Consider the following 12,500-nt stretch of genomic DNA (forward strand, 5'->3'; position numbering starts at 1 on the left):
CCACAAAGGAAAGGAAAAGTGAAATCAGGTGAGATCACAAGGTCTACTAATTGTTGCTAAGCACTTGCAGAGCCATCTATGTGCAAAGACATTTCACAAAACAATACTACAGTGAACACAACATTTTCCCAGAGACTTTGGGTTAAAAGCTAAGACTGACAATTACCAAACTTACTCACTAGAATTATATGAATCTGGTTATTTTGTTTGCTTAGAATATTTTAACCCCATGTCGCTGGCAAAATATGTTCACGATAGTGTCTTTTATGAAATATGTCTACACATAAATGGCTGCACAATGGTTAATGGTTACAAACCAAATATTTGTGCTAGACATCAAAGGACATATAGCACTACTGAAAGGTGAAATCGGGGGTGGGGGGATAATTGATGATTAAATGTGCTACATGTCAGAAGTCGTATTGCAGTTCAGGAAGGTAGGGATTATTAGATCAAGGCTGTCAAAGGAAGATGTGTGGGATATTGCAAGGATGTCTGTAGGGTCAGGTAGGGATTAGCAAAAGAGAGAGGGGTTCAAGGTCAATCAGAGCACAGTTTCAGGGAGAATGTCAGGAGAGAGAGAATCCAGGGAAAGGGGCTGCTATGACAAAGGGTCACAACCTGGGGGAAGCAGGAGGGATACTAGGGAAGGAAGAGGGGATGATGCAGCTAAAGCAGGGGGATATGGGATGTGTTGGGAGAATGGGAGGAAGGGGTATAGGGGGAACATCTGTAGGAGGAGGATGGATGTCAACAGTTATTTTGAGTGTATGGAATGGGAGTAGAAAGATTTGAGGATGGAGGAGGTGTAAGCATGGTATCTTGGGTCATGATTAGATAGTTTTGAAGTTTCTTAAAGTTTCTGTAGTCGAGTTAGTTGCGGAGGTCTGAGAAACAAAGGCTTTCTTATGGAGGGGAGAACAGGGTGTAGATGCTTGAGGGGTGGAGGGAGAGGCTGATGGAGAGGTTGGGATAGAAGATGAGATGGAGCATTCATCTTGTCTTGTGCGAGAAGTCGGGCGAGGAGTAGGTACGAGTGAAGTAGTGACTGGAGTCTCTGGAATAGTGGTGGAGATGGCAAAAGTATTTGACTAGTGGGATGAGGAAGAGATGCTGGGGGAGATGTAGACACATCTTAGGAGGAAATGGGAAGGGAAGAGCAATTGTTGGAGTATTGAATGAGAGAGAAACCTGAGATTTGCCACTTCAGATTCAAACTTGTAAATAGGGCAGTCCCTATAAAATACATTCTGAGAATTGCCAAAATTGGCATACGTGTGTGACTGTGCAAAGCAGGGGAGGGGGGTTATATGGTCAGACAGGGATGGTCTCTCCACCAATGAAAACATTAAAGGGAAGGTCATGTCATGGAATGGAAGAGATTAAGTAGGGGATGTTGGGAAGGAGGAATGTTTCCTGGATGGATGATTTGGACTGAGCTGATGCGATAGTAGGTATTGAAGAAGGGGTAGCACAATCAGTGTTCAGTAATGGTCAAAGGAGAGCCTGGGATCAGGGAACCGGAATTGACATCAGTGGTACTTGTTAATGGTACAATCTTCATTACTGACCATGGTAAGCCTCGGATATGTTGGAATATGACATAGTCCACCTCTCAGGGTCTCCTTGAAGAGCAAAGGCTAAACTAAACTAGGGAATCATGACTGGCACAAAGTCAGCCTTTCTTCCTTTCAACAGAGCTCTCACACCTTAGGAAATGGATAGTTGAGGGGTTAGACTCAGTAACAATGGGCCTGGGATTGGAGGGGGAATGGCTCCACAAGTGGTCAGCCAATTAGAAGACCTTGACTTCACCTGATTTTACTTTTCTTTGAGTTTTTGGGATTCTTTTTCCCCCTTCAGTATTGCTGCTGTTATTGTTATAGACATCATAACTATTATATTGACATATTGACAAATGTAGATAAGGTATGAATAAGAATGAATATCTTCACAATGTAAGAAATGTATTTAATGGGTTTCAAATATATCTTTGTCAGAAACACATACAAATATATATCTTCTGATGAAGATACATTCAAAACTAGTTAAATACATCACTTGTACTGTGTATATATTCATTCTCCTTCATACCTTTTCTACACACAAGTTACTGACATTATAAAATGCAGGAAAATATTACCAAGGATAAAGGTAAACAGGTGAGATGGGCAGTAATAGTAACTGACTCAGTGGTAACATAGTAACTGTGCATAGTGTAGTGGTTAGTCATAATCAATTCCTATTTTAAAATGTACCACTTGCCAATACCAAATTGAAAGGAGTCCTTATCAACAACTTCAGAACTTAGGACATCTGTAACAACTCCTACTATCCCAGGATGACATTAGAAACTATATATGATAATTTATATCATGAAGATGGTACGGTTAGTCAAGAATTAAATGTGATGTTGCCAAGTACTTGTGAAGAAGGTCTACATTTGGTTTTAAGAATATAATAGTTAGTTTGCATCAAAATGAGTCTATTGTGTTTATCTATCTAAATAGTGATAATAGCATTACAGGTATAATAAAAGGTACATATAGTTTTAAGCAATGAAAGTTTTGAAAAATAATTATACAACAGCAATGCTAAGGATGAAAGAACCTTTAAGAATGCCTTTTTTCCCCTTTATATTTACATACAAAGGAAATGGCAACACATGAGGAAAGCACTATATATTAGGAAATGTAATATACTTATAAACCATTATAAACACTGAATTTATTTCCAAAGCTTTCAAAACATTTCTTAATGCATCAAAGAAATGCTGACCTAAAAGTATTTTAGGTTTTAAAAGACCATTTTCCTTAGAAAAATTTATTAATAAAATTTGTCCACTGAAATTTTCAAAATTTCAGCATTACATTACTTACAAATACTGAACAGAGTATAAATAAAACTAAAATTTAATAGGATTCTCTCTGGATTCTAAATATCAGGACCCTTCCTTCTTTGTCAGAAATCTAGTACAAAATACAAACTCTTTCCGAGATCAAATAACCCTTTTTGAATAGCTCTGTAAAAATAGACTACATATATCTCTAAATATTTTAAAAGTCACTTACACAGGTCCCAAAACATGACTTCTACTGGGTGAATTAATGATACAATTACAAACACACCATATACACACACACACACACATTCACACTCGAAAATGATTTTATTCCGGAAATTTGACTTCTAAATAGAAAGATACAAAGTAAATGACAGACCAAGGAAGATCTTCAGAAAACTTGTACAGCTAATCCAGAATAGTAAAATAGCTATAAAACATACACTGAAAACAGTTTATGGCACATTATCCGCACGGCCCAAAACAGCAATGTCTCCTCTCTGCCAGTCTCCCTCAAGAATCAAGTGCCTCACAAAGTCCTCATCATCATACTGAATGTCATAACATGTGCCATTGATGAACTGGCCGTCATCTGACTCTTCAGGGATTGTCCCTGGGGCAGAAATACCCAGAACTGTACCAGTACAGTACACCCCTTCTCCGTCGATGTACCATTTGTGACGGATGGTACGACCAATGACATCTGGGTGTGTCTGTTCCAGCCTTCTTCGTCTCTTGGGGCGTCCCGTCTCACGAGGTTCCTCGATGGGTGGCCTTTTGTAAGAAGGGATTGGGTGGGAGGGGATGTAGCGTTGGAGAAATTAAGAAATCGTGGAGGTTCCTTAACTTAAACTGATTTATTACTTATTCTGATTCTACCTGACTGTGATGTTTTGCCTCTGGTTCAAAACTCCTTTAGTTAATACCTCTACATGGAAATAAACTAATGTATAACATGAGTAATACTGCTAATTTCCAGTCTACTTTTACTGAAACTTGTTAGTAATAGTGCATGAAAGATGACAAATTACATATGGATTTCAAGCCACTATCCAAAAAAAAAGTAAGTGCAAAGGATATTCCATAAACAAAGGCTTTTGTATACTCACTGGAATCCAGCATCATCATCCTCATCGTCATCGTCATCATCATCAACTGTTAAAAAAAAACACAATAACATCATAATTCAGCTCAACAAATATTACAACAAAATCTGTAACATCTATATCAAATATGATAATTCATGCTGAAATTCAGAATTAAGAAGAATTACTTACCATGTTTGCGCTTGCGGGTGTAGGCACGCTTAGATGTCTGAGGTGGCTGATCACCCTCTCCATGCACCAGTGAATTGCGATACATAAGTAATGGCTGCCAGTCCTCCCCTCTTGAGCTTGGCATACCAGCAGCTATGCGACGATCAAGGTATGCAAGCCTGCAGTACAAAGTTATTTTATATTTTTTGCACCTATGCATACATTTCTTTTATAAGAAACACCTATGATCTCTCTGTTTTTCCTTTTTTCTTTAACCCACTGGATCTGGGTGCTTTATGGCCTGCACAGGGACCAAAATTCAAGCAATAAGCTTATGTGGGTAGTACTTCCTCTTTGATTTGTTAATATCCTTTTATCTGTGGAGTCATTCCTGTTACCCTGGCCCTCAGCCAACTTTTTTATGATGGCACATTGATGTCACTCAGCCTTCAGACAATTTTTTTTTTTCATGACATGAGGTCAAGTCACCTGAATCCAATGGGTTAAGGATACATTTCATTCGTGAAGTTTGAATAATTGAACAAAGGAAATACTTACACAACTCTCTTGTCCTGTTTCAAGAGCTTATTTGTGAATTCAGTTAATATCTCCAAGAAAGCCAGGTTGGGAGGAGGTCCTGTAGGATCAGCAGGGTTTTCAAGAGGGTTAACAGCAAACAGAATGCCTTCCCGGTGAAGTGCAGTAATAGCCTCACGATTTTTCACAGCATCAAGACCAAAGGACAACGCAAATCGTTTGGCCAGTTCCTTGGGAAAAGAAATTTTGAAAGTTAGCCATGACCTTCAAATATTTCTATCATCAAGAAGCAATTTCTCTTCAGTTTCATGTAATTCAAAGAATTAAAACAACAATATATAAGAAATAACTAAAGAAAGAATATTCATACCTTGAGACTAATGAAGTCTACACCCTGCCTGTTGATTCTCACATTATCTTTGTGAAGTTCTCGGAAGATCATCGTAAGGGCCAATGCCATGGTTCTGGCAGAGTTCACCTTATTGATCTCACGGGCTTTGCCCAAGGTGGCCTTGATGATATCACCATAATCATCATAATACTGTTAAACAGGGTAAGAAACAAAACAAAAAAAACAATGAATTATAAAGTTGTATAAAAATTATCTTTCTTCTCTTTCTAATGCTATACATCTCAGAAAATCAGATGGAACAGTATTGTTTTATTTATTTTGAGAAAGGTATATATATACAAAGAGAAAAAAGGCTACTCTACTAAATACATACTCTGACATAATGTTTGAAGACATCTGCAGCAACCTTTGTTGGCAGAACATTGTACACAATTAACTTGCAAAAAGTGGCAAGAAAGTTACGTCTTTTGTGGAGTTCTTCAATTTTGACGTGTTCATCTTGTTCTTCTGCATATAAAAAGAGAATTATTAACCTGCTGCGTTTGGATGTAAAACTGTCCAAATTATAAAATAAATAACAAACATGAAAACATGATTTCACAGTAGTTAAAGGACATAAACAGCTAAATGACTAACCATCCTCATCATCAATAAAGACATAGGTTTGAATGAAGTGGTTCAGGAGATGCTGCAGGCCCCTGTCTGGCACATACACCAGAGGAGCCAGATGTGCATTGGCCAACAACTGACGGCTGAACACAATCAGAAGATCACACAATGTCACATAAGCCTAGAAGTTAACAAAAAAAGAACAATTATCATCAAATCAAAAAATGAATGAGCAATTAAAAAAAAAAAAAAAAAAAACCTGCATAACATTATGTCTAGCCAAAAGCCAAGAAACCAGATAGTGAGGAAGACCAAATCTTAAGTAACTACATATTGCAATACCTCCTCTCTGAAGACTTGGTTGTTTGAATTAGCCAATAGGTGTTTGCATGCATCTAAGAACAGGTGCAGACGAGTACGTAGAGCTTCAACGGCCTCATGTGTGATAGTCCGCTTATCCATTTCTATTTGGTGCAGTTCCCACATAACACCAAAGAAGCATGAAGAAATGCAGTACTTTGTTGCCTGTTGATAAAAATAAAGTAAAATGTATTATTGTGGATGCATCTGATTATTTGTCCTGAAAACTAACTTTTAAACCATAAGACTACTATTTAACATTATTGTAGTATAAAATAATCAGCTGATATAAATAGCATAATCACCATTTAATCATTAATTGTCTAATAATCCAACACCCTAATTAATTACAGAATATGATCAGTTTATGAAGTCATACCTCCTCTGGTAGAGATTTACTGCCATCAATAGCATAGCTAATGTTTTTGTACAGTGAATCCCAAATATTGCATGGGCCCATGTTGTGGCAGGAATAAAAGATGGACACTTTCTTCACAGATGATACCAAAGCAAAGGTTTCATCTTCATCAGGTTCCTCCTCCTATTCAACAAAAATTAATAGGGAAAAAAAATAATAAATAATAAATATATAAGTAATTAATTTAATTAAAATAGTAGTTGCATCCATATAGAGATCAAGTTACTTCAGAGTTAGTATCTATAGTATCTGTGACAATTTTCTTTCCAATTATATAATCAAAGGATATTTTGCCATGAAAACTTTAGAAATCCAAATAATTGAAGAAAGGAACGTGTTTAAAGGTTCACCAATATTCACTTACACCATCAATAAGGGTGAGGTATTCATCATTAGCTTCTTTGTACTTGTTGACCACCATATCTAATAGAGAGGACCTTGCAATGTCACACCGGGAGTAGATTGTGTAGTCATCATTACACAGGATCTCTAAGGTCTTTGCTGCTGTTTCTAATACCTCAGTGTCACTGTGCTTATCAGCCACTTCTTGAATAAGCTTCAGGAGCAAGTCCAAATTCTGTAGAAATTGTTAGAAATTTTTGGTAAATGCATAGACACAAATTCTAAAAACAAAACATTCCTGAATTTAGAAAAGAACAATATTTTTCTTCAAAACAATAACATCTACTGTATTCCTGAATCTATAAAAGAACAATATTTTTTCTTTAAATTGTGCACGTGACCTTACCTTCTCTTGTCTGCTTGTAGTGTATATTTCCAAGTCAAAGTATTGAGGGATGAGGAGGAGGTTGGCTACCTTCTCTGGGTCAGCCAAATACTTGTGCAGAAGTTGTGGTAATGTTGGGATTAAGTGTTCTGTTAACTTTGCTCTGTCATCATTCACTTGCTTAACCTCTTTGGCTGACAGTATTTGCTATTAGAACAATAAATGTTGTTAGGAACAATCATAAGGTTCTTCCTCTGATGTAGGTGATTAAACAAAATATATAAATAAATTTCATACAATGACCATGTTTCAACAGACTACTGGTAGAACTATATATAAAACAATGTGAAGGTGAATTAGTGTCAATATATATATTCCTGAAACATACCTTCCTTGTTGGGCCTCTACCAACAGGAGGTTCCCCTGTGGCTCCTTGCTTGATGCAGCAAACCATGATTTCTATAAGACTGGTCTCTTGACGATCATCTAAGGGTTCTTCCATGGGCCCAGGTTCTTCTAGGAGGAGATCTGTCATGCACTCCCAGTCCTTCATCATGTCATTGCTTTCAATAAGAGAATCCACCAAATATGCTCCATGCTCATGTAACTGGCAGATTAAGGAAAACATTTGTTATTTTTCTAAATTACTGTTCTTCATGTACTGATAACTATACATATAATACACTCATAGGACTGAATGCTTGGAAAATTGTGAATTCTAAGACAAGCATATAAAGGTTATAAAACAAAACTGTGAACCTAAACTTAAAGATTTTTACCTCAGACTCAATGAAGAATTGAACCAAATCTCTGATGAGGGGAGTGTTAGGTCTACGCTTCTTGCCACGCTTTGTTCTCAGAGCAGCAACAGCCTCGTCATCAGGAATGAAAAGACGCTCATTCAAGAACTCTCCTGCTGCTTGTGCAACAGCACGATGGGAAGAGTACACAAGTTCATACACATGTTCACAGTCTTTGTCTGTCAAAATATCCCTGTGATATTTGAGAATAGAGATCACCAGTTTCACTGCCTGAACAGCAACATCATATTCCTTGTCCAGAGTCATGGCCACAATACGATCTTTAAACTTGCTGGTGAAGAGTTCCAGCTTCCCTTTGAGTTCTTCACTGGCATACAAGGGCTGAGGGCTTGTAAGCATTTGAGTCGCACATCACCTACTTTATCATGAAGTGTCCAACCAATGTATTTCAGGTACGAGTCATCCAAAAAGTTTTGGTGGAATTTCTTCATCCACAAGCCAATTTCTGCCATACAGATGGAGCGGATTTCAGGTAGTGTGTCCCTGTGAAAGTAATTTTCATGTTTGCTAAAATTTGTAACTTCTTTTATAGAGAATGTTTTGGAATTGTCTCTAATGGAAACCAATAACAAAAAACAAAGTTTAACTTCTTTATTTTTTTATAATATATAATTCAAGGAAAAAAAAGAAGAAGAAAGTGTGACAGCATCTAAGATTTCAGATAATATTAATATCTGTTAATCAGTAATGAAAATTATATTCAATTATAACAGCTTGTTAAATAAAATATAACAGAAAAACATGATGAATCAAACTTTTAAACCTGAATATCTGCAATAACTGAGAAGTTATGATAAAGTGTGAACTATGTACAAAATTATTTTTTGCAATAAACAACTATATCATCCTCAATACTAGTATCACCGAACTTCAGCAAATCTGTTCTCATAATTTCAAACTCTTAAAGAAATCTTTCATTATCTGAGAGGGTGATTAATTACTGCCAATACTTATCTAACTGAGATCCAAAATCTGGTTGTCATTCCTATAATTTTAAAAAATCTATTTGAATTTGGCCTTTTTGTGATCTAAGAAGAGGGGGGAGACATTATTCTAGTTCAATTTCCAGATAGGATAGCAACATATGCTTTGAAAATGTGCTTGTAATGTAAATAAAACTTACTTCATAAACTCAAAAGGCAACTTTTGTTACATAACTAAAAATCAGTAACCATATCTTAAAAGAGGTTGAGCAAAACCACAATATCTTGAACTACTATCAGCTATATAAAAATAATATAATACTAATACAATTGCAAGTTCATTAAGCCTCAAATACCCTTTCTCTTAAATATATGAAAGTAATATGCTTACCTGTATCTATGAACAAAGACAGACTTGAACATGTATGTGAGCATGTTCTTGATTTCATCCATGTTTTCTTCCAGTTCTTGTCTTTTTGACATCAACGATTCAAGGCGGTCAGATGCACGTTTCTCACGAGACTGAAGAGACAAGCAATGAAAGCAATGCAAAGCATTACCACACAATTCACAATAGAAAAACTCATATGACCAAATGATCAAATTTGCTTCTGAATATTTCAAAATGTGATACAAATTTTATGTGGAATATATACCTTCTGTCTCTCTGATTCATACTGGCGCTGAGTGTTATCAAGGTTGACAGACACCGTCAGAGCAACGTCCACCAATGCCGTCATCAATTTCATGGCTAGCCATTAAAGATAATACACATTAAAATAAGAAGCCACTAAAAAGATGTTTTCAATTGTTTACATAAAAATTTCCAGTGCATAGCTACTTCCAACTTGTTGCAATGCAATCTGGAAATTTCCCCTCCAATGGTTCAGCTGTGACTTGGAAAACAACACTGATGTGTGTTGATTAGCAACAAATGCCTCTCCTCTAAGATATCCAATTCATCTTTATAAAATATCAAAGCAAATTAAAGTGGAAGAAATTACAATCATATGGAGAGAAGAGTTGAGAGCAGCAATAGGGTGAGAAGTAGAAAAAAGAAGAAAAAGAAAGAAAGGTTCTTAGGATATATAAAAAGATTATAATCATGGGAAGATAATATATATAAATATAGATTCTCTGTCTGTAATTCTTTTTATAGTCCTTTTTATCACAGATGAAAATGGTATATCAATCTATACATACCATTTCTAATGCCTTCACTCAGTGATTTATGATTCTACAAGTCCTATATTCTAAATAATAATAATCTCATATATATATATATATATATATATATATATATATATATATATATATATATATATCAAATTCTATTCAAGAATAATATTATCACTAATAATTTAACAAGCTTTTCCTAGTTAACCTTTTGCACTAGGATGGCATGAAATACATGCCATGTCCACTGTGACATTACTTTCTTCAATTGAAATATTAAGATATGTCCCATATCTGCCAGGCAATGCTCATAGCTGTCATAACAAGCCAACTCATCATGCCAGGTATGGCTATAGGCACCACATTGTGCCAAAGCACACCGAGCAGAAAACTCTGCTACATGTATCAGATTTCCAGGCCAAACGGCAGGATGGCTGCCAGAAGCCTCTTGAGTCTGTGACACCAAGAGATTTCTGATACCATCTTTGAGGGGTTATCTAGTGTTATTAATATTTCAATAATAAAACAAATATTTGTCAATACTTTCATCCTCGTCATCATTATAATAATAATAATAATAATAATAATAATAATAATAATAATAATAATAATAATAATGGCAAAACAAAAAACGATAAAATAAAATAGTAACAAATTAACAAAATAATAAAAAAAAAAAAAAAAAAATGTTAACTTGGTAGTAGTATTATTAAAAATTGCTAGTGCAAGCACTGTAATAAACACAGCATTTCATTAAGATCATGGAATTATATTTCAATAAAATGTTTAAACATAATTTTTTTCATTAATCATCAAACAAAAGAATACCTGTGAGCTTTACCCTATTCAAAAAAATCTATGAGGCAACTGTTCTTTGATGAAAAATCATAAGAATAAAAAAAATAATAGTAATAATAAAAATAAATAAATAAATAAATGAATAAATGAATAAATAAAATAAACACCTGCAATTGTGGATATATAATCAACATTATGGAAGTATTTTTTAACTCGTATCTGCCAGGCCACACCTATAGCTGTCATAACAAACTGACTCATCACACCAGGTATAGCTATAGGCATCGCAAAGCACTAGAACTGGCCGAGCGGAAAGTTCCACTACAAGTAGTGGATGCCTGGGCCAAACCACAGGGCGGTTGCCAGAAGCCTCCGGAGTCAATGACACCGAGAGATTTCTAATACCGTCATTGAGGGATTAACCCAATGGCGCCGGGTATAGCAAATTAAAAAAAACTCTACGCTCTGGCGAACGGCGGCAGCGAGCCGACTCTGAGCGCGTGATATCGGTCCATCAAGCCGAATCATTGCCTCGGGGCGTTTTGGCACGGCGCCGCTGCGGACAGCCGCACGCCGCACATCGTGCGTATTGTTATGACGGCGATAGCCGTGACCCGTCGCCATTGGGTTAAAGACTTCCCATACAAATGTGGAAAAAACAAAATAATCACCATTAAACAGTATATAAAATGACACAATATATTTCCTATTCAGAATACACTAAGACCAATTACTTGTAGTAAAAAGTTAAAAATTAACCCCTTGGATCTGGTTGCTTTACAGCAATTGCAAGGACCAAAATATGACCATTAGGCTTATGTGAGTGGCCATTCTGATGGGTGTGTGGCTTGTAGGTCAGGTGCATGCAAACACTCATGTGCTGACAAAAATCTATGACATAAGCATTTTTAGCTTTTTAACATTTTCCAATATCTATGTCATTTGTTTTGCTTAATCCAGATAGCAATTGACTTCCTTTCCTTGCACAGACTCCATATCATCTCTCTAGGTACTCTATAACTCATTGCACGAAAAAAATAAGTGACATTTTGTTATTTACTATTCAATTTTCTATAATACAAGTCACTGCAACCAAGAATAGGATGCTGAACAAGGAAACTGCATCCTACCTGGAGCCAGCATTCTTCTAGTCATGGCTCAAATCTCGTTTATTTATGGGAATAATGCAAAATCCCCCTTCTAAATGCAGAGAGAGTCTAATCACCCTCCTAGAGGTTTGTGCATTCCTGGTGAGTTTTTCCTGTCATTCCGGCCTTCAGCCAAAAAATTCATGACTGCAAGTTTGCTTCACCCAGCCCACAGCCAGATTTTCCCACAACGGCGTATCCATATCACACACCACTCAGCCATTTTTTTTCTAATGATGTGATGGTCTTGTTATCCAGATCATTGGGGTTAAGACAACAAATTATAAATCTTATCATAGTGTAACATTAAAGCTAAGAAATCATTTCTATGGGTAATACATAAAATAGATAACAAAACTCAGCAACAGACCTTTAAAAAAAAAAAAGAGCATTTGAAAAAATATTTAGGGTTAGGTTCAAGTAGGCTAACAATTTCAAGCAAATTCACCTTGAAACATTAAATCTTTATCACACACAAAGTACAACCACTGGAAGAAAAATTATACTTTATCATTACTCAATAGCATGGGTTC

At 36.0% G+C, this 12,500-nt stretch overlaps 1 protein-coding gene across 1 annotated transcript in view; it reads right to left on the reverse strand.

Annotated features, from left to right (window-relative positions):
• LOC125036560 (cohesin subunit SA-2-like) overlaps positions 1 to 12,500 on the reverse strand; it is a 43,859-nt gene that overhangs the window by 8,553 nt on the left and 22,806 nt on the right. The window contains 15 exon segments of the mRNA XM_047629265.1: positions 3,952 to 3,997; positions 4,120 to 4,277; positions 4,657 to 4,865; positions 5,006 to 5,176; positions 5,361 to 5,494; positions 5,624 to 5,777; positions 5,939 to 6,121; positions 6,336 to 6,497; positions 6,739 to 6,951; positions 7,123 to 7,308; positions 7,490 to 7,708; positions 7,881 to 8,245; positions 8,248 to 8,405; positions 9,237 to 9,367; positions 9,502 to 9,596. Coding sequence (XP_047485221.1) covers positions 3,952 to 3,997; positions 4,120 to 4,277; positions 4,657 to 4,865; positions 5,006 to 5,176; positions 5,361 to 5,494; positions 5,624 to 5,777; positions 5,939 to 6,121; positions 6,336 to 6,497; positions 6,739 to 6,951; positions 7,123 to 7,308; positions 7,490 to 7,708; positions 7,881 to 8,245; positions 8,248 to 8,405; positions 9,237 to 9,367; positions 9,502 to 9,596 — 2,584 coding nt within the window.

This window comes from Penaeus chinensis, chromosome 21, assembly GCF_019202785.1.
Source record: "Penaeus chinensis breed Huanghai No. 1 chromosome 21, ASM1920278v2, whole genome shotgun sequence".
Classification (NCBI taxonomy): domain Eukaryota; kingdom Metazoa; phylum Arthropoda; class Malacostraca; order Decapoda; family Penaeidae; genus Penaeus; species Penaeus chinensis.